The 27,720-nt window shown below is 44.1% G+C and overlaps 1 protein-coding gene across 1 annotated transcript in view; it reads right to left on the reverse strand.

Moving 5' to 3' along the window:
* stab1 (stabilin 1) overlaps nt 1–27,720 on the reverse strand; it is a gene marked incomplete at its 5' end in the record, with an annotated part of 178,735 nt that overhangs the window by 57,995 nt on the left and 93,020 nt on the right. Inside the window, 10 exons of the mRNA XM_038983579.1 lie at nt 10,972–11,052; nt 11,130–11,306; nt 12,555–12,614; nt 18,056–18,187; nt 20,004–20,150; nt 20,428–20,502; nt 20,636–20,683; nt 20,775–20,894; nt 24,012–24,083; nt 27,531–27,604. Coding sequence (XP_038839507.1) covers nt 10,972–11,052; nt 11,130–11,306; nt 12,555–12,614; nt 18,056–18,187; nt 20,004–20,150; nt 20,428–20,502; nt 20,636–20,683; nt 20,775–20,894; nt 24,012–24,083; nt 27,531–27,604 — 986 coding nt within the window. The remainder of the gene's footprint in view (nt 1–10,971; nt 11,053–11,129; nt 11,307–12,554; nt 12,615–18,055; nt 18,188–20,003; nt 20,151–20,427; nt 20,503–20,635; nt 20,684–20,774; nt 20,895–24,011; nt 24,084–27,530; nt 27,605–27,720) is intronic.

Here is a 27,720-nt window from a genome sequence, read left to right on the forward strand (position 1 = left end):
TAACAACAAGCTAAACTGTGTTTTGGTATATTTCACTTGTGATTGCATGATTATAAATATTTGTAGTAATATTTATGCATTTGGCGCCCTGCAATTCTAGCGGTTGTTTAGGAAAGTGAACCCGTAAAAGGGATGCGTAGCACAGAGAAGTTAACAAACTATAGTTTTGGCAAGTCAGTTAGGACATCTACTTTTGGCATGACAAGTAATTTTTCCAACAATTGTTTACAGACATATTATTTCATTTATAATTCACTATATCACAATTCCAGTGGGTCAGAAGATAACATACACTAAGTTGACTGTGCCTTTAAACAGCTTGGAAAATTTCAGAAAATGATGTCATGGCTTTAGAAGCTTCTGAGCTTCTGCTAATTGACATAATTTTAGTCAACTGGAGGTGTACCTGTGGCTGTATTTCAAGGCCTATCTTCAAACTCAGTGCCTCTTTGCTTGACTTCATAGGAAAATTAGCCAAGAAATCAGCCAAGACCTCGAATAATTGTAGACCTCCACAAGTCTGGTTCATCCTTGGGAGCAATTTCCAAACGCCTGAAGGTACCACGTTCATATGTACAAACAATAGTACGCAAGTATAAACACCATGGGACCACGCAGCAGTCATACCGCTCAGGAAGGAGACGCGTTCTGTCTCCTAGAGATGAACGTACTTTGGTGCGAAAAGCACAAATCAATCCCAGAACATCAGCAAAGGACCTTGTGAAGATGCTGCAGGAAACAGGTACAAAAGTATCTATATCCACAGTAAAACGAGTCCTATATCGACATAACCTGAAAGACCGCTCAGCAAGGAAGAAGCCACTGCTCCAAAACCACCATAAAAGCCAGACTACGGTTTGCAACTGCACATGGGGACAAAGATCATACTTTTTGGAGAAATTTCCTCTGGTCTGATGAAACAAAAATAGAACTGTTTGGCCATAATGACCATCGTTATGTTTGGAGGAAAAAGGGGAACGCTTGCAAGCTGAAGAACACCATCCCAACTGTAAAGGACGTGGGTGGCAGCATCATGTTGTGGGGTTGCTTTGCTGACGGAGGGACTGGTGCACTTCACAAAATAGATGGCATCTTGAGGTAGGAAAATTATGTGGATATATCGAAGCAATATCTCAAGACATCAGTCAGGAAGTTAAAGCTTGGTCACAAATGGGTCTTCCAACTGGACAATGACCCCAAGCATACTTCCAAAGTTGTGGCAAATCGGCTTAAGGACAACAAACTCAAGGTATTGGAGAGGCCATCACAAAGCCCTGACCTCAATCCTATAGAATATTTGTGGGCAGAACTGAAAAAGCGTGTGCGAGCAAGGAGGTCTACAAACCTGACTCAGTTACACCAGCTCTGTCAGGGAGGAATGGGCCAAAATTCACCCAACTTATTGTGGGAAGCTTGTGGAAGGCTACCCGAAACATTTGACCCAAGGTAAGAAATTTAAAGGCAATGCTACCAAATTCTAATTGAGTGTATGTTAACTTCTGACCCACTGGGAATGTGATGAAAGAAATAAAAGCTGAAATAAATCATTCTCTCTACTATTATTCTGACATTTCACATTCTTAAAATAAAGTGGTGATCCTAACTGACCTAAGACAGGGAATTCCTACTCTGATTAAATGTCAGGAATTGTGAAAAACTGAGTTGAAATGTATTTGGCTAAGGTGTATATAAACTTCCAACTTCAACTGTATATAGTGTACTACTTTAGACTGGAATATGTTCCGGGATTCTTCCGATGGCATTGAGGAGTACACCACATCAGTCGCTGGCTTTATCAATAAATGCATCGAGGACGTCGTCTCCACTGTGACTGTACGTACATACCCCAACCAGAAGCCATGGATTACAGGCAACATCCGCACTGAGCTAAAGGGTAGAGCTGACGCTTTCAAGGTGAGGGACTCTAACCCGGAGGCTTATAAGAAATCCTGCTATGCCCTCCAACGAACCATCAAACAGGCAAAGCACCAATACAGGACTAAGACTGAATCATACTACATGGGTTCCGAAGCTCGTCGGATGTGGCAGGGCCTGCAAACTATTACAGAATAAATACAAAGGGAAGCACAGCCGCGAGCTGCCCAGTGACACGAGCCTACCAGACGAGCTAAATCACTTCTATGCTCGCTTCGATGCAAGCAACACTGAGGCATGCATGAGAGCATCAGCTGTTCCTGACGGCTGTGTGATCACGCTCACCGTAGCCGACGTGAGTAAGACCTTTAAATAGCTCAAAATTCACAAGGCTGCGGGGCCAGACGGATTACCAGGACGTGCGCTCCGGGCATTTGCTGACCAACTGGTAGGTGTCTTCACTGACATTTTCAACATGTCCCTGATTGAGTCTGTAATACCAACATGTTTTAAGCAGACCACCATTGTTCCTGTGCCCAAGAAAACTAAGGCAACCTGCCTAAATGACTACAGACCAGTAGCACTCACGTCCGTTGCCATGAAGTGCTTTGAAAGGCTGGTCATGGCTCACATTAACACCATTACCCCAGAAACCCTTAACCCACTCCAATTTGCATACCGCCCCAACAGATTCACAGATGATACAATCTCTATTGCACTCCACACTACCCTTTCCCACCTGGACAAAAGGAACACCTATGTGAAAATGCTATTCATTGACTACAGCTCAGCGTTCAACACCATAGTGCCCTCAAAGCTCATCACAAAGCTAAGGATCCTGGGACTAAACACCTCCCTCTGCAACTGGATCCTGGACTTCCTGATGGGCCTCCCCCAGGTGGTGAGGGTAGGTAGCAACACATCTGCCACGCTGATCCTCAACACAGGAGCCCCTCAGGGGTGCATGCTCAGTCCCCCCCTATACTCCCTGTTCACCCACGACTGCATGGCCAGGCACGACTCCAACACCATCATTAAGTTTGCAGATGACACAACAGTGGTAGGCCTGATCACTGATAACGACGAGACAGTCTATAGGGAGGAGGTCAGAGACCTGGTCAGGTGGTGCCAGAATATCAACCTATCCCTCACCGTAATCTAACCCTATTACAGGGGCTGAGTCACTGGCTTACTGGTGCTCTTTCATGCCGTCCCTAGGAGGGATGCCTCACTTGAGTGGGTTGAGTCACTGACGTGATCTTCCTGTCTGGGTTGGCGCCCCCCCTTGGGTTGTGCCGTGGCGGAGATCTTTGTGGGCTATACTCTGCCTTGTCTCAGGATGGTAAGTTGGTGGTTGAAGATATCCCTCTAGTGGTGTGGGGGCTGTGCTTTGGCAAAGTGGGTGGGGTTATATCCTTCCTGTTTGGCCCTGTCCGGGGGTATCTTCGGATGGGGCCACAGTGTCTCCTGACCCCTCATGTCTCAGCCTCCAGTATTTATGCTGCAGTAGTTTATGTGTCGGGGGGCTAGGGTCAGTTTGTTATATCTGGAGTACTTCTCCTGTCTTATCCGGTGTCCTGTGTGAATTTAAGTATGCTCTCTCTAATTCTCTCTTTCTCTCTTTCTTTCTCTCTCTCGGAGGACCTGAGCCTGTTAGGAATTTTATGAATAATGACTAAACAATGTCTACATTTAGATAAAACTATAACTAATTGAACTCTACCCTGTATTATTATATCTGATTAATAATATTAATTCATAAGGAAGGGATTATGTAGCATGAACAAGGAGTAATTAAAACATAATAAACACCATTCCAACTTAGTTGAAGAGGTATGTGCTGTGGGTTATTAAGTAAGCAAAAAGGATCGTTAACCTATGGTTGAACCGACTCAACTTAGCCCTGTGATGTTTAGATAAGGCAGCGAGTGACTCCCTAGGTCTTCCATTATCTTGAACTGTCTGCTAAAGTGGTAATAAATTATAATGAAACTTCAGGAGTTAATCCGGTGATATTGTGTGTCATGTGTGTGCGCTGGTGAGTTGGAATGAACTTTTGAACCTGTTTTGTCTTGGTTGAGAGGAGGAGCTTCATTCTGTGACCAATGACGTCATATTTTGTATATAAACTGTTGTTCGTGGTTCAATGGGAGCGCGCTCCGAGAATAAATACTATTATCTAATTTTAATAAGACTGGTCCCTGTCTATTTTATGCAAATAAGAATCTTACAAATTCTTAGGAACAGACAGAGTGATTTTAATTAATGAGCGCATAAGGTAATTATGAAATTCCCCTAACAGAGCCCTAGGACCATGCCTCAGGACGACCTGGCATGATGACTCCTTGCTGTCCCCAGTCCACCTGGCCATGCTGCTGCTCCAGTTTAAACTGTTCTGCCTGCGGCTATGAAACCCTGACCTGTTCACCGGACGTGCTACCTGTCTCAGACCTGCTGTTTTCAACTCTCTAGAGACCCGCAGGAGCGGTAGAGATACTCTTAAATGATCGGCTATGAAAAGCCAACTGACATTTACTCCTGAGGTGCTGACTTGCTGCACCCTCGACAACTACTGTGATTATTATTATTTGACCATGCTGGTCATTTATGAACATTTGAACATCTTGGCCATGTTCTGTTATCTCCACCCGGCACAGCCAGAAGAGGACTGGCCACCCCTCATAGCCTGGTTCCTCTCTAGGTTTCTTCCTAGGTTTTGGCCTTTCTAGGGAGTTTTTCCTAGCCACCGTGCTTCTACACCTGCATTGCTTGCCGTTTGGGGTTTTATGCTGGGTTTCTGTACAGCACTTTGAGATATCAGCTGATGTACGAAGGGCTATATAAATACATTTGATTTGATTTGATGATTGTGGACTACAGGAAAAGGAGGACCGAGCACGCCCCCATTCTCATCGATGGGGCTGTAGTGAAGCAGGTTGAGAGCTTCAAGTTCCTTGCCGCCCAGGATTAGTGTAGTGTTAGTGTAGTGTTAGTGTTAGTGTAGTGTTAGTGTTAGTGTAGTGTAGTGTAGTGTAGTGTTAGTGTAGTGTTAGCTAGCTACATAGTTGTCTTTGCTGTCTTTGTATCTAAGATAGTTGCGTTAGCTAGCCAGTTTCGGTTAGCTAGCCAGCTATTTTCGTTCTTTTGACGTAACGTAACGTAGTCAACACTGCTAGCTAGCTAGCCAGCTAGCCACCGAATAGCAGCACTGTAGAAACTATTACATTCAACGGAACAACGGAACGACTTGATTAGTGTAGTGTTAGCAGCACTGTAGAAACTATTACATTCGTAGTCTAGAGTAATTATCGGTTAGCTAGCCAGCTATTTTCGTCCGCCGCGCTGCCGTTCTCCTACCTAGTCACACTGCTAGCTAGCCAACTTCTACCGAATAGCAGCACGGTAGAAACTATTACATTACAACGGAACGATTTGATTAGTGTAGTGTTAGCTAGCTACATAGTTGTCTTTGCTGTCCTTGTATCTAAGACAATTGTGTAGTTTAGACTAATTATCTAGCCAGTTACCGAGGTTACCTAGCTAGCTATCGAGGTTACCTAGCCAGCTACACTTTCTAACAAAGTCAACAACGCAGCCACTGCTAGCTACCCTACTTCAGCAGTACTGTATCATTTTAATCACTTTAGTCAATAAGATTTTTGCAACGTAAGCTTAACTTTCTGAACATTCGAGACGTGTAGTCCACTTGTCATTCCAATCTCCTTTGCATTAGCGTAGCCTCTTCTGTAGCCTGTCAACTATGTGTCTGTCTATCCCTGTTCTCTCCTCTCTGCACAGACCATACAAACGCTTCACACCGCGTGGCCGCGGCCACCCTAACCTGGTGGTCCCAGCGCGCACGACCCACGTGGAGTTCCAGGTCTCCGGCAGCCTCTGGAACTGCCGATCTGCGGCCAACAAGGCAGAGTTCATCTCAGCCTATGCTTCCCTCCAGTCCCTCGACTTCTTGGCACTGACGGAAACATGGATCACCACAGATAACACTGCCACTCCTACTGCTCTCTCCTCGTCTGCCCACGTGTTCTCGCACACCCCGAGAGCTTCTGGTCAGCGGGGTGGTGGCACCGGGATCCTCATCTCTCCCAAGTGGTCATTCTCTCTTTCTCCCCTTACCCATCTGTCTATCGCCTCCTTTGAATTCCATGCTGTCACAGTTACCAGCCCTTTCAAGCTTAACATCCTTATCATTTATCGCCCTCCAGGTTCCCTCGGAGAGTTCATCAATGAGCTTGATGCCTTGATAAGCTCCTTTCCTGAGGACGGCTCACCTCTCACAGTTCTGGGTGACTTTAACCTCCCCACGTCTACCTTTGACTCATTCCTTTCTGCCTCCTTCTTTCCACTCCTCTCCTCTTTTGACCTCACCCTCTCACCTTCCCCCCCTACTCACAAGGCAGGCAATACGCTTGACCTCATCTTTACTAGATGCTGTTCTTCCACTAACCTCATCGCAACTCCCCTCCAAGTCTCCGACCACTACCTTGTATCCTTTTCCCTCTCGCTCTCATCCAACACTTCCCACACTGCCCCTACTCGGATGGTATCGCGCCGTCCCAACCTTCGCTCTCTCTCCCCCGCTACTCTCTCCTCTTCCATCCTATCATCTCTTCCCTCTGCTCAAACCTTCTCTAACCTATCTCCTGACTCTGCCTCCTCAACCCTCCTCTCCTCCCTTTCTGCATCCTTTGACTCTCTATGTCCCCTATCCTCCAGGCCGGCTCGGTCCTCCCCTCCTGCTCCGTGGCTCGACGACTCATTGCGAGTTCACAGAACAGGGCTCCGGGCAGCCGAGCGGAAATGGAGGAAAACTCGCCTCCCTGCGGACCTGGCATCCTTTCACTCCCTCCTCTCTACATTTTCCTCTTCTGTCTCTGCTGCTAAAGCCACTTTCTACCACTCTAAATTCCAAGCATCTGCCTCTAACCCTAGGAAGCTCTTTGCCACCTTCTCCTCCCTCCTGAATCCTCCTCCCCCTCCCCCCCCCCTCCTCCCTCTCTGCAGATGACTTCGTCAACCATTTTGAAAAGAAGGTCGACGACATCCGATCCTCGTTTGCTAAGTCAAACGACACCGCTGGTTCTGCTCACACTGCCCTACCCTGTGCTCTGACCTCTTTCTCCCCTCTCTCTCCAGATGAAATCTCGCGTCTTGTGACGGCCGGCCGCCCAACAACCTGCCCGCTTGACCCTATCCCCTCCTCTCTTCTCCAGACCATTTCCGGAGACCTTCTCCCTTACCTCACCTCGCTCATCAACTCATCCCTGACCGCTGGCTACGTCCCTTCCGTCTTCAAGAGAGCGAGAGTTGCACCCCTTCTGAAAAAACCTACACTCGATCCCTCCGATGTCAACAACTACAGACCAGTATCCCTTCTTTCTTTTCTCTCCAAAACTCTTGAACGTGCCGTCCTTGGCCAGCTCTCCTGCTATCTCTCTCAGAATGACCTTCTTGATCCAAATCAGTCAGGTTTCAAGACTAGTCATTCAACTGAGACTGCTCTTCTCTGTATCACAGAGGCGCTCCGCACTGCTAAAGCTAACTCTCTCTCCTCTGCTCTCATCCTTCTAGACCTATCGGCTGCCTTCGATACTGTGAACCATCAGATCCTCCTCTCCACCCTCTCCGAGTTGGGCATCTCCGGCGCGGCCCACGCCTGGATTGCGTCCTACCTGACAGGTCGCTCCTACCAGGTGGCGTGGCGAGAATCTGTCTCCTCACCACGTGCTCTCACCACTGGTGTCCCCCAGGGCTCTGTTCTAGGCCCTCTCCTATTCTCGCTATACACCAAGTCACTTGGCTCTGTCATAACCTCACATGGTCTCTCCTATCATTGCTATGCAGACGACACACAATTAATCTTCTCCTTTCCCCCTTCTGATGACCAGGTGGCGAATCGCATCTCTGCATGTCTGGCAGACATATCAGTGTGGATGACGGATCACCACCTCAAGCTGAACCTCGGCAAGACGGAGCTGCTCTTCCTCCCGGGGAAGGACTGCCCGTTCCATGATCTCGCCATCACGGTTGACAACTCCATTGTGTCCTCCTCCCAGAGCGCTAAGAACCTTGGCGTGATCCTGGACAACACCCTGTCGTTCTCAAATAACATCAAGGCGGTGGCCCGTTCCTGTAGGTTCATGCTCTACAACATCCGCAGAGTACGACCCTGCCTCACACAGGAAGCGGCGCAGGTCCTAATCCAGGCACTTGTCATCTCCCGTCTGGACTACTGCAACTCGCTGTTGGCTGGGCTCCCTGCCTGTGCCATTAAACCCCTACAACTCATCCAGAACGCCGCAGCCCGTCTGGTGTTCAACCTTCCCAAGTTCTCTCACGTCACCCCGCTCCTCCGCTCTCTCCACTGGCTTCCAATTGAAGCTCGCATCCGCTACAAGACCATGGTGCTTGCCTACGGAGCTGTGAGGGGAACGGCACCTCAGTACCTTCAGGCTCTGATCAGGCCCTACACCCAAACAAGGGCACTGCGTTCATCCACCTCTGGCCTGCTCGCCTCCCTACCACTGAGGAAGTACAGTTCCCGCTCAGCCCAGTCAAAACTGTTCGCCGCTCTGGCACCCCAATGGTGGAACAAACTCCCTCACGACGCCAGGACAGCGGAGTCAATCACCACCTTCCGGAGACACCTGAAACCCCACCTCTTTAAGGAATACCTAGGATAGGATAAAGTAATCCTTCTGACCCCCCCCCCCCCCCCCCCCTTAAAAGATTTAGATGCACTATTGTAAAGTGGCTGTTCCACTGGATGTCATAAGGTGAATGCACCAATTTGTAAGTCGCTCTGGATAAGAGCGTCTGCTAAATGACTTAAATGTAAATGTAAATGTTCCTTGGCGTCCACATCACCAACAAACTATCATGGTCCAAACACACCAAGACAGTTGTGAAGAGGGCACGACAAAACCTATTCCCCCTGAGGAAACTAAAAAGATTTGGCATGGGTCCCGAGATCCTTAAAAGGTTCTACAGCTGCAACATCGAGAGCATCCTGATTGGTTGCATCACTGCCTGGTACGGCAACTGCTCGGCCTCCGACCGCAAGGAACTACAGAGGGTAGTGCGTACGACCCAGTACATCACTGGGGATAATTTGCCTGCCGCCCAGGACTTCTACACCAGGCAGTGTCAGAGGGAGGCCCTAAAAATTGTCAAAGACTCCAGCCACCCCAATCATAGACTGCGGTACCAGAGCTCCAAGTCTAGGACCAAAAGTCTCAACAGCTTTTACCCCACTCCTGAACAGGTAATCAAATGGCTACCCAGACTATTTAAATTGTGTGCCGCCACTCCCTCCCCCAACCCCTCTTTTACTCTGCTGCTACTCTCTGTTTATCATCTATGCATAGTCACTAACTATACATTCATGTACATATTACCTCAATTACCTCGACTACCCGGTGCCTCCGCACATTGACTCTGTACCGGTATCACCTGTATATAGCCTCACTATGGTTATAGGTTCTCTACTGTATATAGGTTCTCTACTGTATATAGGTTCTCTACTGTATATAGGTTCTCTACTGTATATAGCCTCTCAACTGTATATAGCCTCTCTACTGTATATAGCCTCTCAACTGTATATAGGTTCTCTACTGTATATAGGTTCTCTACTGTATATAGGTTCTCTATTGTATATAGCCTCTCTACTGTATATAGACTCTCAACTGTATATAGGTTCTCTACTGTTATTTTCACTGTTATTTTACTGTTTTTTATTTCTTTACTTATCTATTTTTTACCTCATACCTATTTTCTACTTAAAAATTGCACTGTTGGTTAGAGCCTGTAAGTCAGTATTTCACTGTGAGGTCTACTACACCTGTTGTATTCAGCATTTCACTGTGAGGTCTACTACACCTGTTGTATTCAGCATTTCACTGTAAGGTCTACTGCACCTGTTGTATTCAGCATTTCACTGTGAGGTCTACTACACCTGTTGTATTCAGCATTTCACTGTGAGGTCTACTACACCTGTTGTATTCAGCATTTCACTGTGAGGTCTACTACACCTGTTGTATTCAGCATTTCACTGTAAGGTCTACTACACCTCTTGTATACAGCATTTCACTGTACGGTCTACTACACTTGTTGTATTCAGCATTTCACTGTGAGGTCTACTACACCTGTTGTATTCAGCATTTCACTGAGATCTACTACACCTGTTGTATTCAGCATTTCACTGTAAGGTCTACTACACCTGTTGTATTCAGCATTTCACTGTACAGTCTACTACACCTGTTGTATTCAGCATTTCACTGTGAGGTCTACTACACCTGTTGTATTCAGCATTTCACTGTGAGGTCTACTACACCTGTTGTATTCAGCATTTCACTAAGGTCTACACCTGTTGTATTCAGCATTTCACTGTAAGGTCTACTACACCTGTTGTATTCAGCATATCACTGTGAGGTCTACTACACCTGTTGTATTCAGCATTTCACTGTGAGGTCTACTACACCTGTTGTATCCATCATTTCACTGTAAGGTCTACTACACCTGTTGTATTCAGCATTTCACTGTGAGGTCTACTACACCTGTTGTATTCAGCATTTCACTAAGGTCTACACCTGTTGTATTCAGCATTTCACTGTAAGGTCTACTACACCTGTTGTATTCAGCATATCACTGTGAGGTCTACTACACCTGTTGTATTCAGCATTTCACTGTGAGGTCTACTACACCTGTTGTATCCATCATTTCACTGTAAGGTCTACTACACCTGTTGTATTCAGCGCATGTGGCAAATAAACTTTGATTTGATTTGATATTCCCTATATAGTGCACTACTTTAGACCCTTTTCCCTATATAGTGCATTATTTTAGACCCTTTTCCCTATATAGTGCACTACTTTAGACCCTTTTCCCTATATAGTGCACTACTTTAGACCCTATTCCCTATATAGTGCACTACTTTAGACCCTTTTCCCTATATAGTGCACTATTTTAGACCCTATTCCCTTTATAGTGCACCGATGGGCTCTGGTCAAAAGCAGTGCCCTATATCGGGAACGGGGTGTCAGACGCAGAGGTGTAAATGAGGTTGAAGTAGCTACTCACAACGACTTTCTTGTTACAGTTAAAGGTGAAGGTTGATCCGTGCATTGTCCGGTAGGTAGAGACCGGCGTCAAGGTCATCTTCTGTAGAGAGAGATCAACCCCGTTATAATCAATACAAGATCACTATCAAAACATTTGTGATGCACCCATAGCCTCACCTTGATATTGCGTATGATGTGAGCTTTGATGATGGCTCTGAGTTTGTCCCTGTGATCAAGACTGTAGAGCCAGTGTTGTCTCTCTTCAGACAGAGAGCTGAGAGCAGCGTCAGACGGCCACAACATGGTCAGGGGCTGGTGGATGGAGCTCTCTACCAGGTTCAGCATGTTGGCATCCTAATAATAATAATAATAACATGGTCAGGGGCTGGTGGATGGAGCTCTCTACCAGGTTCAGCATGTTGGCATCCTAATAATAATAATAATAACATGGTCAGGGGCTGGTGGATGGAGCTCTCTACCAGGTTCAGCATGTTGGCGTCCTAATAATAATAATAATAACATGGTCAGGGGCTGGTGGATGGAGCTCTCTACCAGGTTCAGCATGTTGGCATCCTAATAATAATAATAATAATAACAACAACATGGTCAGGGGCTTGATGCCCTGTTCCTTTCTCTCCAATCTACTGTGGTCTCAGATATATTAGTGCAGGCGTGACAATGACCAATAGGACCATTTTCCACTACAATGCTAGGTGTAGTTTACTGTGTTCAGCCAATCAGGTGGCCCCTAACAAAGAGCGTAAAGCCCTGGTCCATTTGTACAATGTGCAATGATTGGCTGAATGACATATGCTACTTCAATGGGAGACTAAGTGTAATTTCGACATCGTGTAAATTGGGATTTGCCCCATAAAAGCATGCTGTATGCATTTGAGATTGAAGTTATTGATACAGTAGTAAATGTGTATTAGCTTTATACATGAATTAGTAAACCAACGACCATACACATCAGACTGTTAAACAGCCATCACTAACATTGAGTGGCTGCTGCCAACATACTGACTCAAGTTCTAGCCACTTTAATAATTAAAAATTGGATGTAATAAATGTATCACTAGACACTTTAAACAATGCCACTTTATATAATGTTTCCATACCCTACATTACTCATCTCATATGTATATACTGTACTCTATACCATCTACTGCATCTTGCCTATGTCGTTCGTTCATCGCTCATTCATATATTTATATTTCCATATTCTAATTCATTCCTTTACACTTGTGTGTGTATAAGGTAGTATTTGTGGATTTGTTAGATTACATGTTAGATATTACTGCACGGTCGGAACTAGAAGCACAAGCATTTCACTACACTCGCATTAACATCTGCTAACCATGTGTATGTGACCAATAACATCTGCTAACCAGGTGTATGGACCAATAACATCTGCTAACCAGGTGTATGGACCAATAACATCTGCTAACCAGGTGTATGTGACCAATAACATCTGCTAACCAGGTGTATGTGACCAATAACATCTGCTAACCAGGTGTATGTGACCAATAACATCTGCTAACCATGTGACCAATAACATCTGCTAACCATGTGTATGGGACCAATAACATTGGATTGGTTTACCTGCACCAGTTTGATGAACTTCATATATCCATATAGTTCCCCTGCTTCACTGAAATTAAGCTGAAATATAAGAATACAAATATGTCACAAGTAGGGATTAACATGGATAACCGTGATAGGTCTAGGGATTAACATGGATAACCGTGATAGGTCTAGGGATTAACATGGATAACCGTGATTGGTCTAGGGATTAACATGGATAACCGTGATAGGTCTAGGGATTAACATGGATAACCGTGATTGGTCTAGGGATTTACATGGATAACCGTGATTGGTCTAGGGATTAACATGGATAACCGTGATTGGTCTAGGGATTAACATGGATAACCGTGATAGGTCTAGGGATTAACATGGATAACCGTGATAGGTCTAGGGATTAACATGGATAACCGTGATTGGTCTAGGGATTAACATGGATAAACGTGATAGGTCTATAGATTAACATGGATAACCGTGATAGGTCTATAGATTAACATGGATAACCGTGATAGGTCTAGGGATTAACATGGATAACCGTGATATGTCTATAGATTAACATGGATAACCGTGATTGGTCTAGGGATTAACATGGATAACCGTGATTGGTCTAGGGATTAACATGGATAACCGTGATTGGTCTAGGGATTAACATGGATAACCGTGATTGGTCTAGGGATTAACATGGATAACCGTGATTGGTCTAGGGATTAACATGGATAACCGTGATTGGTCTAGGGATTAACATGGATAACCGTGATTGGTTTAGGGATTAACATGGATAACCGTGATTGGTCTAGGGATTAACATGGATAACCGTAATAGGTCTAGGGATTAACATGGATAACCGTGATTGGTTTAGGGATTAACATGGATAACCGTGATTGGTCTAGGGATTAACATGGATAACCGTGATTGGTCTAGGTATTAACATGGATAACCGTGATTGGTCTAGGGATTAACATGGATAACCGTGATTGGTCTAGGGATTAACATGGATAACCGTGATATGTCTATAGATTAACATGGATAACTGATAGATCTATAGATTAATATGGATAACCGTGATTGGTCTAGGGATTAACATGGATAACCGTGATAGGTCTATGCACAATTCACTACATACTGTAGGCATCTCTGTCACAGAGTCATGAGGCAAAAGTATATATTCTTCTGTCCTAGAGCCTAGGATATTATCCTATCCAGTCTCCTTCTGTCCTAGAGCCTAGGCTATTATCCTATCCAGTCTCCTCCTGTCCTAGAGCCTAGACTATTATCCTATCCAGTCTCCTCCTGTCCTAGAGCCTAGGATATTATCCTATCCAGTCTCCTTCTGTCCTAGAGCCTAGACTATTATCCTATCCAGTCTCCTCCTGTCCTAGAGCCTAGACTATTATCCTACCCAGTCTCCTTCTGTCCTAGAGCCTAGACTATTATCCTATCCAGTCTCCTTCTGTCCTAGAGCCTAGGATATTATCCTATCCAGTCTCCTCCTGTCCTACAGCCTAGACTATTATCATATCCAGTCTCCTTCTGTCCTAGAGCCTAGACTATTATCCTATCCAGTCTCCTCCTGTCCTAGAGCCTAGACTATTATCCTATCCAGTCTCCTTCTGTCCTAGAGCCTAGGCTATTATCCTATCCAGTCTCCTTCTGTCCTAGAGCCTAGACTATTATCCTATCCAGTCTCCTTCTGTCCTAGAGCCTAGACTATTATCCTATCCAGTCTCCTCCTGTCCTAGAGCCTAGACTATTATTCTATCCAGTCTCCTTCTGTCCTAGAGCCTAGACTATTATCCTATCCAGTCTCCTCCTGTCCTAGAGCCTAGACTATTATCCTATCCAGTCTCCTTCTGTCCTAGAGCCTAGGCTATTATCCTATCCAGTCTCCTCCTGTCCTACAGCCTAGATTATCCTATCCAGTCTCCTCCTGTCCTAGAGTCTAGGTTATGTTCCTATCCAGTCTCCTCCTGTCCTAGAGTCTAGGTTATGTTCCTATCCAGTCTCCTCCTGTCTAGAGTCTAGGTTATGTTCCTATCCAGTCTCCTCCTGTCCTAGAGTCTAGGTTATGTTCCTATCCAGTCTCCTCCTGTCCTAGAGTCTAGGTTATGTTCCTATCCAGTCTCCTCCTGTCCTAGAGTCTAGGTTATGTTCCTATCCAGTCTCCTCCTGTCCTAGAGCCTAGACTATTATCCTATCCAGTCTCCTCCTGTCCTAGAGTCTAGGTTATGTTCCTATCCAGTCTCCTCCTGTCCTAGAGCCTAGGCTATTATCCTATCCAGTCTCCTCCTGTCCTACAGCCTAGATTATCCTATCCAGTCTCCTTCTGTCCTAGAGCCTAGGCTATTATCCTATCCAGTCTCCTCCTGTCCTACAGCCTAGATTATCCTATCCAGTCTCCTCCTGTCCTAGAGCCTAGATTATCCTATCCAGTCTCCTTCTGTCCTAGAGCCTAGATTATTATCCTATTCAGTCTCCTCCTGTCCTAGAGCCTAGGCTATTATCCTATCCAGTCTCCTCCTGTCCTACAGCCTAGATTATCCTATCCAGTCTCCTCCTGTCCTAGAGCCTAGATTATCCTATCCAGTCTCCTTCTGTCCTAGAGCCTAGATTATTATCCTATTCAGTCTCCTCCTGTCCTAGAGCCTAGACTATTATCCTATCCAGTCTCCTTCTGTCCTAGAGCCTAGACTATTATCCTATTCAGTCTCCTCCTGTCCTAGAGCCTAGACTATTATCCTATCCAGTCTCCTTCTGTCCTAGAGCCTAGATTATTATCCTATTCAGTCTCCTCCTGTCCTAGAGCCTAGACTATTATCCTATCCAGTCTCCTTCTGTCCTAGAGCCTAGGCTATTATCCTATCCAGTCTCCTCCTGTCCTACAGCCTAGGCTATTATCCTATCCAGTCTCCTTCTGTCCTAGAGCCTAGATTATCCTATCCAGTCTCCTTCTGTCCTAGAGCCTAGACTATTATCCTATCCAGTCTCCTTCTGTCCTAGAGCCTAGACTATTATCCTATCCAGTCTCCTTCTGTCCTAGAGCCTAGGCTATTATCCTATCCAGTCTCCTCCTGTCCTAGAGCCTAGACTATTATCCTATCCAGTCTCCTCCTGTCCTACAGCCTAGATTATCCTATCCAGTCTCCTTCTGTCCTAGAGCCTAGATTATCCTATCCAGTCTCCTTCTGTCCTAGAGCCTAGACTATTATCCTATCCAGTCTCCTTCTGTCCTAGAGCCTAGATTATCCTATCCAGTCTCCTTCTGTCCTAGAGCCTAGATTATCCTATCCAGTCTCCTTCTGTCCTAGAGCCTAGACTATTATCCTATCCAGTCTCCTTCTGTCCTAGAGCCTAGATTATCCTATCCAGTCTCCTTCTGTCCTAGAGCCTAGATTATCCTATCCAGTCTCCTTCTGTCCTAGAGCCTAGATTATCCTATCCAGTCTCCTCCTGTCCTAGAGCCTAGACTATTATCCTATCCAGTCTCCTCCTGTCCTACAGCCTAGATTATCCTATCCAGTCTCCTCCTGTCCTAGAGCCTATACTATTATCCTATCCAGTCTCCTCCTGTCCTAGAGCCTAGATTATCCTATCCAGTCTCCTTCTGTCCCAGAGCCTAGGCTATTATCCTATCCAGTCTCCTCCTGTCCTAGAGCCTAGACTATTATCCTATCCAGTCTCCTTCTGTCCTAGAGCCTAGACTATTATCCTATCCAGTCTCCTCCTGTCCTACAGCCTAGACTATTATCCTATCCAGTCTCCTTCTGTCCTAGAGCCTAGACTATTATCCTATCCAGTCTCCTCCTGTCCTACAGCCTAGATTATCCTATCCAGTCTCCTCCTGTCCTAGAGTCTAGGTTATGTTCCTATCCAGTCTCCTTCTGTCCTAGAGTCTAGGTTATTTTCCTATCCAGTCTCCTCCTGTCCTAGAGTCTAGGTTATGTTCCTATCCAGTCTCCTCCTGTCCTAGAGTCTAGGTTATGTTCCTATCCAGTCTCCTCCTGTCCTACAGCCTAGATTATCCTATCCAGTCTCCTTCTGTCCTACAGCCTAGATTATCCTATCCAGTCTCCTTCTGTCCTAGAGCCTAGACTATTATCCTATCCAGTCTCCTCCTGTCCTAGAGTCTAGGTTATGTTCCTATCCAGTCTCCTCCTGTCCTAGAGCCTAGACTATTATCCTATCCAGTCTCCTTCTGTCCTAGAGCCTAGACTATTATCCTATCCAGTCTCCTCCTGTCCTAGAGCCTAGGATATTATCCTGTCCCGTCTCAATCCCACTGAAACCCCAAATCCTGAGTCCTGAAAAATTCCTAACGTTATTCTCTAATCCATAGGTTGCATTATCAGAGCACATCTGGCCTACTCACATCAGAATACCTCTATAACATTTACCCCGCTTCTGTGTGCTGTCTCGTAATTGCTGCCCATCTAGAGTTTAGGTAGAGAACGTGTGATGAACAAACGCTATTGTTAGGATTTATGTTTATGCACTATAGGCTGTTAGCATATTGGTTGAAGGTGAATGTTGTTTTGTTGCACACACACACATAAATTGCATTTACCATTTATCGTTTGAGTTTAATTAAAATACTTAAAATATGTTCGGTGACTATGAATCACATTTTGTCCTGATGCCAGATTTGAACTGACGCAAATCTCTTTCACTATGACAGTAGATGTTTTTGAAACAGTCCCCGTTAAGATACTTTACATGTCGACTCTTCATCTTCCCGTTAGTCATGGGCTGATCAGCTTTCTGTATAACCGTCAACTCTATTTTGGACAAAATACAAGTGATATTCTGTCATTCGTCGAAGGAGGAAGTTTAGCGACTTTTGTCATTTGACTTTTGTTTCTGACTGCCGTTACAAAGTTTTGTATGATTTGACAACGCTATAGCCCGTTACGCCCTGACCAGAAAACCACGCTGAATGAATTGAGGAACATAGCGTTCGGGGAATTTATGAACGTCCTGTTTCGCAGTTTCATTAGCGATCATAGATAGTTACTTTATCATGACTAAATATGAGTTTAGTTTGCTCTGAAACATAACATAGTGTCCAAGCAGACGAGGTGGCGCTACGCCCCTCTTATTTTGGGAGGACCCTGGCTTAGTGACCATCTTGGTTTTAAACGCTTTAAATTGGGACTTCTGATTTTTACTGTATTTCCTTGGACTCTCGGGATAAATATGAATTATTCCCAGAATTTAAACTTGGTAGATTTTCAGGAAAATTTGAATCCCTATTCACGAGTGATTTTCAAATTAATAAAACCGATTTGGAGAGTAAATTGTGATTTGCGTCCACAAATGGCAGCACCCTAAGCCCTACGTAGTATATGAATAGGGTGCCCATCTCTCTGTTGATCAATTGGTAGAGCACGGGGGAGCTTGCAACGCCAGGATCATAGGTTTGATTCCCGCTGAGGCCACCCATATGGAGAATGTATGCACGCTATGTCTGTAAGTAGCTTTGGATCAAAGTGTCTGCTAAGGGGCATACACATGCAGCCGTAGCCTACCTTGGATGGTATGGCTTTTTGATCCTTCAGGTCATACGGGGTGAGGACCTTGTCAGTGTAGTGGATCACACCGTCAGCTGTCACATAATCACTGGAGACTATCCTAGCGTCGTCATTAATGTACACAGAGCCCTGAAAGAAGGGGGGAGATAGAGAGAAACTTAGTGAAAGGACCAGTACAGTCAAAAAAATGTGATTTCCTGTGTTTTATATACATTTCCACACTATGAGAAAAAATACTGTGAAATTGTGAAAATTATTTTTAATGCCCTTTTAGTGTAAGAGCTGTTTGAAAAGACCACTTTGGTGGGATGGAGTTTTGGCCTGCCCAGTGACATCAAGTTAGTTAATAGACCAACACGAAAGAGAGTTCCAATAAAACATTTACGTAATAAAAAATGCCCATAAAAAAACAGTCCGTTTTTAAACTAGCGATATCTGTCGGCCTTCTGCGTCTGCGGTGGAAAGTGACAGCGCTGTTTGTCAGACCAGGCGACATCCCAAAAATCGGTCTTCTCACGAAAACGGTTTGGCCTATAAATTAATTTGACCCTTCTATGGAAAGACGAGGCTCTCACGAATGTGATGGTGTTCTATCTTCTATCTCCAAGATAAAGGACACATTTTTAAAAGAAAAAACATGGACTGTCTTTTTTGTCATTTATGAATGTGTTATTCAATGTGTTTCTCTTGGCTATAGTAGTAGTAAAGGCCAAATTCAATATTTTATCAAATCACTTTCTTCTTTTTGTTGTTGACACCTAAAGGGGTCCTAAAATTCAACATCCAATAGCTAAATGATCCACCTTATTAAAACAATTCCATATGTTAGCTTAGAACCCACCTCCAATGGTTTAGACTTTTAAGAATTAAATCCTCTGGCACGCAAATTGTATGATGCCAAACTCTTTTAGTCTGGTCAAAAGTTGTAAGTAGGAGTAGTAAACCTAGGAGTAGTAAACCTAGGAGAAGTAAACCTAGGATTAGTAAACCTAGGAGTAGTAAACCTAGGAGTAGTAGGCCTTCGAGTTGTAACCCTAGGAGTAGTTAACTTTTGAGTAGTAACCCTAGGAGTAATAAACCTTGGAGAATAAAACCTAGGAGTAGTAAACCTTGGAGTAGTAGACCAAGGAGAAGTAGACCTAGGAGAAGTAGACCTAGGAGAAGTAGGCCTAGGAGAAGTAGGCCTAGGAGAAGTAGACCTAGGAGAAGTAGACCTAGGAGAAGTAGACCTAGGAGAAGTAGGCCTAGGAGAAGTAGGCCTAGGAGAAGTAGAATTTGGAGAAGTAGGCCTAGGAGAAATAGGCCGAGGACAAGTAGACCTAGGATAAGTAGAATTTGGAGAAGTAAACCTATGAGAAGTAGGCCTAGGAGAAGTAGACCTAGGAGAAGTAGAATTTGGAGAAGTAGGCCTAGGATAAGTAGACCTAGGAGAAGTAGAATTTGGAGAAGTAGGAATATGAGAAGTAGAATTTGGAGAAGTAGGCCTAGGAGAAGTAGATTTTGGAGAAGTAGACCTAGGAGAAGTAGACCTAGGAGAAGTAGACCTAGGATAAGTAGAATTTGGAGAAGTAAACCTAGGAGAAGTAGGCCTAGGAGAAGTAGGCCTAGGAGAAGTAGACCTAGGAGAAGTAGAATTTGGAGAACTAAACCTAGGAGTAGTAAACCTAGGAGAAGTAGGCCTAGGAGAAGTAGAATTTGGAGAAGTAGACCTAGGAGAAGTAGACCTAGGAGAAGTAGACCTAGGAGTAGTAGACCTAGGAGAAGTAGACCTAGGAGAAGTAAACCTAAGAGAAGTAGACCTAGGAGAAGTAAACCTAAGAGAAGTAGACCTAGGAGAAGTAAACCTAAGAGAAGTAGACCTAGGAGAAGTAGTATTTGGAGAAGCAAGACAGAAATGGTCAAAGTAGCTCACTGTAAAGGGAATAGTGTGCCATTAAGGACTCACATCCTTGAGGCTGAAGGTGAGCTGGTGTCCGGAGAAGGCCACAGCCTTTGAGGTGGTCTTCAGGTCAGAGAGCATCAGAGTCTCACAAGACACCATGTGGTAGTTTGCCAGGTCTGCGCTGCGGCCCTGTGACTCCCATGCCTCTATCTGGAGAGAGAGTTTACACACAGGGATGGGTCAGAGACCCACACACAGCATAGCAATAACTAACATGAGCCCAGGTGCATGCCACACACACAGCACAAACACACACACACACACACACACACACACACACACACACACACACACACACACACACACACACACACACACACACACACACACACACACACACACACACACACACACACACACACACACACACACACACACACACACACACACAGGAACATAGACAAAAATGACAATTTCTTTGACATACTGAGAAGTTGCTGTTTGCAGGAGGTATGAATGCAGTGAAGGGCCCATCACCGAACAGACTCCTCACATCAGACACCTGGAGAACCACACGCATTAGTCTCATCAAAAATATGCAGAATGTGAATAATCCTATTTGTCTTGGTAACATTTATTTTATAACATAGAGAAGTGAAATGTCATTACCACCCAACAACAACACACAGACTCACCATTATCATCCGACGGTACAACGCAGCTTCTGACTGGCGAAATATCTCCTGCGAATATCCATTGGAAAATAAATTCATAGACACACACACACACACACACACACACACACACACACACACACACACACCAGTGACTCACCGTGCGGGTCTTGCCGTGGCAGTCGAAGCCATCTCCTACGTGTTCTCCAAAGCAGGAGCAGTTCCTCACTCCGTTGCCCATATAACGACACCTGGCGTACTTTCCACAGCCCCCGTTTTCCTGGAAACATAACCGGAGTCTACACCTCTGGAGTATATGACACCGGGCTGTGTCCAAAATGGCACCCTATTCCCTTTATAGTGCACTACTTTAGACCAGGGCCTATAGGGAATAGGGTGCAATTTGGGACACACTCACAGTAATACTGTAGTACCTAACTATTGGATCCTGTGGATGTGCCTGGGTCAGACCTGGGTCAGATCTGGGTCAGACCTGGGTCAGATCTGGGTCAGATACAGAAATGTGTCAAATTTGTTCAAATACTCTGGGTGCGCTGGATTTACTTTATCAGGTACAATGAAACCAATAGAACAGCCCCCCTGCACACTGGTCAGTATGTCACGTATTTAAGACACTGGTCAGTATGTCACGTATATAACACACTGGTCAGTATGTCACGTATTTAACACACTGGTCAGTATGTCACGTATTTAACACACTGGTCAGTATGTCACGTATTTAACACACTGGTCAGTATGTCACGTATATAACACACTGGTCAGTATGTCACGTATATAACACACTGGTCAGTATGTCATGTATATAACACACTGGTTAAGGTGAATCCCCTCCAGTATGTCACGTATATAACACACTGGTCAGTATGTCACGTATTTAACACACTGGTCAGTATGTCACGTATTTAACACACTGGTTAAGGTGAATCACCTCCAGTATGTCACGTATTTAACACACTGGTCAGTATGTCACGTATATAACACACTGGTCAGTATGTCATGTATTTAACACACTGGTTAAGGTGAATCCCCTCCAGTATGTCACGTATATAACACACTGGTCAGTATGTCACGTATTTAACACACTGGTTAAGGTGAATCCCCTCCAGTATGTCACGTATTTAACACACTGGTCAGTATGTCACGTATTTAACACACTGGTCAGTATGTCACGTATATAACACACTGGTCAGTATGTCACGTATTTAACACACTGGTTAAGGTAAATCACCTCCAGTATGTCACGTATTTAACACACTGGTCAAGGTAAATCACCTCCAGTATGTCACGTATTTAACACACTGGTCAGTATGTCACGTATTTAACACACTGGTCAGTATGTCACGTATTTAACACACTGGTCAGTATGTCACGTATATAACACACTGGTCAGTATGTCACGTATATAACACACTGGTCAGTATGTCACGTATTTAACACACTGGTCAGTATGTCACGTATATAACACACTGGTCAGTATGTCACGTATATAACACACTGGTCAGTATGTCACGTATATAACACACTGGTCAGTATGTCACGTATTTAACACACTGGTCAGTATGTCACGTATTTAACACACTGGTCAGTATGTCACGTATATAACACACTGGTCAGTATGTCACGTATATAACACACTGGTCAGTATGTCACGTATTTAACACACTGGTCAGTATGTCACGTATTTAACACACTGGTCAGTATGTCACGTATTTAACACACTGGTCAGTATGTCACGTATATAACACACTGGTCAGTATGTCACGTATATAACACACTGGTCAGTATGTCACGTATTTAACACACTGGTCAAGGTGAATCACCTCCAGTATGTCACGTATATAACACACTGGTCAGTATGTCACGTATTTAACACACTGGTCAGTATGTCACGTATTTAACACACTGGTCAGTATGTCACGTATTTAACACACTGGTCAGTATGTCACGTATTTAACACACTGGTCAGTATGTCACGTATTTATCACACTGGTCAGTATGTCACGTATATAACACACTGGTCAGTATGTCACGTATTTAACACACTGGTCAAGGTAAATCACCTCCAGTATGTCACGTATATAACACACTGGTCAGTATGTCACGTATTTAACACACTGGTCAGTATGTCACGTATATAACACACTGGTAAGTATGTCACGTATATAACACACTGGTCAGTATGTCACGTATTTAACACACTGGTCAGTATGTCATGTATTTAACACACTGGTCAGTATGTCACGTATTTAACACACTGGTCAGTATGTCACGTATTTATCACACTGGTCAGTATGTCACGTATATAACACACTGGTCAGTATGTCACGTATTTAACACACTGGTCAAGGTAAATCACCTCCAGTATGTCACGTATATAACACACTGGTCAGTATGTCACGTATTTAACACACTGGTCAGTATGTCACGTATATAACACACTGGTAAGTATGTCACGTATATAACACACTGGTCAGTATGTCACGTATTTAACACACTGGTCAGTATGTCATGTATTTAACACACTGGTCAGTATGTCACGTATATAACACACTGGTCAGTATGTCATGTATTTAACACAGTGGTCAGTATGTCACGTATTTAACACACTGGTCAGTATGTCACGTATATAACACACTGGTCAGTATGTCACGTATTTAACACACTGGTCAGTATGTCACGTATATAACACACTGGTCAGTATGTCATGTATTTAACACACTGGTCAGTATGTCACGTATTTAACACACTGGTCAGTATGTCACGTATATAACACACTGGTCAGTATGTCACGTATTTAACACACTGGTCAGTATGTCACGTATATAACACACTGGTCAGTATGTCACGTATTTAACACACTGGTCAGTATGTCACGTATATAACACACTGGTCAGTATGTCACGTATTTAACACACTGGTCAGTATGTCACGTATATAACACACTGGTCAGTATGTCACGTATTTAACACACTGGTCAGTATGTCACGTATTTAACACACTGGTCAGTATGTCATGTATTTAACACACTGGTCAGTATGTCACGTATTTAACACACTGGTCAGTATGTCACGTATTTAACACACTGGTCAGTATGTCACGTATTTAACACACTGGTCAGTATGTCACGTATTTAACACACCGGTCAAGGTGAATCACCTCCAGTATGTCACGTATATAACACACTGGGTATATATTTAATCCAAGTCTGATCTGATTAAAATGCCACCCTATTCCCTATATAGTGCACCTATGGGCCCCTAGTAGTGCACCTATGGGCCCCTAGTAGTGCACCTATGGGCCCCTAGTAGTGCACCCTATAGGGAATAGGGCGGCATTTGGGATGCGCATGATGGTACTACAATGCTCCAGTACTCACAATCCGACAGGGGTTGAACGGGAAGCAGAAATGTCCATTCCCAGAGTAGCCAGATAAACAGTTACAGGCAACCTGAAACAGGATGGAACACTTAGTTACTCATGTAACTAAACTAAACAAAAGGAAGAAGAAACTGCTATGAAACTAAGATAAATTATATAAGGAATGATAGTAAAAGAAGCTTTGGAACATCTTATTAAATTAAATTTTGGCCAAAAAAGGAAAACTCAGCTCCATCATTCATTAAATCAGATGGCTCCATTCATCACAAAGCCTACTGATATTGATGAATACTTTAATTATTTTTTCATTGGCAAGATTAGCAAAACTAGGCATGACATGCCAGCAAAAATTTTTGAACCTACACATCCATGTATAACTGACCAAATTATGAAAGACAAGCATTGTAAATTTGAATACCGCAAAGTGAGTATGGAAGAGGTGAAACAAGTATTGTTTTCTATCAACAATGACAATCCACCTGGGTCTGGCAACTTGGATGTAAAATGACTGAGGATGATAGCAGACAATATTGCCACTCCTATTGGCCATCTCTTCAATCTAAGCCTACAGGAAAGTGTGTTCCCTCAGGACTGGAGGGAAGCTGTCACGCGGAATGACGCTGGAGAGACGAAGCAGGTACGGGGAGTAAACATTTAATAAATAACTGGCATAGACGAGACAGGAACAGCGTCAGAAACAAATACAAAAACAATACAATGCAGCAGCGGGGAACAGAGCTGGGAAACTGACAAATATAGGGGAAGAAATAAACAGGTGATGAATGAGTCCAGGTGAGTCCAATATCGCTGATACGCTTGACGAGGGAAGGCAGGTGTTAGTGATGGATGGCAGGAGCGTGTGATACAGGGTAATCTGGCGCCCTCAAGCGCCAGGGGAAGGGAAGAGCGGGAGTCATTCCGCTACTGTAGAATAGTAAAGCCCCCTTTACCAATCAGCCTGCTACCAACCCTTAGTAAACTTTTGGAAACAAATGTGTTTGACCAGATACAATTCTATTTCACAGTAAACAAATTATCTTTCAGCACCCTTACAGGGAAGAGCACACAACATGTAGAGCACTTATACAAATGACTGATGATTGACTGTAACAAATTGATAATTAGAAGATTGTTGGAGCTGTTTTGTTAGACTTTATGAAGCATAATCTGCTACTGGAAAAACCCACGTGTTATGGTTTTAAACCCCCTGCTTTATTGTGGATAAAGAGTTACCTATCTAACAACACAGATGGTGTTCTTTAATGGAAGCCTCTCCTCAACATAATCCAGGTAGAGTCAGGCATTCCCCAGGGCAGCTGTCTAGGCCCCTTACTTTTTTCAATCTTTACTATTGACATGGCACTGGCTCTGAGTAAAGCCTGTGTGTCTATGTATGCGGATGACTCAACACTAGACGTCAGCTACTACAGCGAGTTAAATCACTGCAACACTTAACAAAGAGCTGCAGTCAGTTTCAGAATGGGTGGCAAGTAATAAGTACAAAAAAATTCCAAAACTAAAATAATTGTATTTGGGACAAATTATTCACTCAATTCTAAACCTCAACTAAATCTTGTAATGAGTAACGTGGAAATTGAGCAAATTGAGAAGACTTGCTTGTTGCACCCTGGATTGTAAAACTGTCATGGTCAAAACAGATTGATGAAACAGTAGCTAAGAGAGGGAGAGGTCTGTCCATAATAAAGTGGTGCTCTGCTTTCTGAACATTGTTAACAAGAAAGCTAGTCCTACAAGCCCTAGTTTTGTCACACCTGTACTACCACAGATAGTACAACGAGCCAGATATTTCACCAGTTATATAAATGTCAAGCATCCGGTTGCCGTTTTCACTCGCTACTAAATATGGTGTTGAGAGGAAGCCTAGTGGCCGGCAGTGGGAGAAGATGGAGCGAGATCGGTTTTGGCTGACATTCTGCACATTTTCTCATCAATGAAACATTTGATGTCCATACAGTTTTCTGTTTACAAAACTAGAATCTGTAACAAACAGAGTGGACTGCATTTTGTAGACTTTACACTTCGCCAAAGTTTCTACAAATTGCGTTGTTTAGAAGGAGTGCAAAGGGGAATTAAGTTACTTCACAGAGTAGGCGTTCCCATATGCAAATAAATTCTAGAATGCGCCAATAGGATCTTACTAGCTCCTCCTTGGCTCCTTGGCTCTACCTGCCTCCTTGCTGGGGCGGCAGGGTAGCCTAGTGGTTAGAGCGTTGGGCTAGTAACCGAAAGGTTGCAAGTTCAAATCCCCGAGCTGACAAGGTCTGTCGTTCTGCCCCTGAACAAGGCAGTTAACCCACTGTTCCTAGGCCGTCATTGAAAATAAGAGTTTTTTCTTAACTGACTTGCCTAGTTAAATAAAGGTTCAATGTAAGTCGCTCTGGATAAGAGCATCTGCTAAATGACTTAAATGTAAATGTTGCTTGTTCTGCCCACTATGAATAATTTGCTCCTATTGGAAATGACAGACTATGGTCTATCTTGGGTTAGTTATAAAAAATCTTTGGGACTACTGCCCAGTCATATGGTCAAGTGCCACAAAGAGGGACACAGGAAAATTACAGTTGGCCAAGAACAGAGCGGCACGGCTGTTCCTTAAATGTACACAGAGAGCTACCATCACTGACATACATGCATGTCAATCTCTCCTGGCTCAAAGTAGAGATGGACTTTTACATTTACATTTATCCAGAGCCATTTACAGTAGTGAGTGCATCAATTTTCATATTTGTCGGATTTAAAAAACAGATAAAAATACAAATTATGGAACAATGCGGACTGTGAGGAGACACGGACACGTAGTGGTGTCATAATGTTATTTTTGTTTATGCCTTAATTTGTTTGGACTCCAGGGAGAGTAGCTGCTGCCTTGGCAGGAACTAATGGGGATCCATAATAAACCCCAGGAAGAGTAGCTGCTGCCTTGGCAGGAACTAATGGGGATCCATAATAAACCCCAGGAAGAGTAGCTGCTGCCTTGGCAGGAACCAATAGGGATCCATAATAAACCCCAGGAAGAGTAGCTGCTGCCTTGGCAGGAACTAATGGGGATCCATAATAAACCCCAGGAAGAGTAGCTGCTGCCTTGGCAGGAACTAATGGGGATCCATAATAAACCCCAGGAAGAGTAGCTGCTGCCTTGGCAGGAACTAATGGGGATCTATAATAAACCCCAGGAAGAGTAGCTGCTGCCTTGCCAGGAACTAATGGAGATCCATAATAAACCCCAGGAAGAGTAGCTGCTGCCTTGCCAGGAACTAATGGGGATTCATAATAAAGACAAATACAAATACTCAGACGTACCTGGCCTGTATTTCTACTTCATTCAGCGAGAAGGCCAGTGCATTACATTGAGGAAGTGTTGCAGGGTATCGCAGGTTATTGCAGTGGCTGTGTCCCCAATGGCATCTTATTCCATACATAGTCCACTACTGGTCAAAAGTAGTGCATTAAATAGGGAATAGGGTAGCATTTGACACTCAAACAAGTGTAATCTTACCCGGTTTGGTCCTGTTTTGATGCACTCTGCAGTACTGGAACATCCACCGTTGTTAACCAAACAACCGTCTATCTCTGCAAAAACACAACATCATATTGTCCCTTTTTAGATCAGCCGTTCCTTTCTAAATCACAGTCAAAAGCTCGATGACCACCATATCTTGCCTGTTAAATTTAGAGTCAAGGTTATC

Source organism: Salvelinus namaycush, unplaced genomic scaffold (assembly GCF_016432855.1).
Source record: "Salvelinus namaycush isolate Seneca unplaced genomic scaffold, SaNama_1.0 Scaffold176, whole genome shotgun sequence".
Classification (NCBI taxonomy): Eukaryota; Metazoa; Chordata; class Actinopteri; order Salmoniformes; family Salmonidae; genus Salvelinus; species Salvelinus namaycush.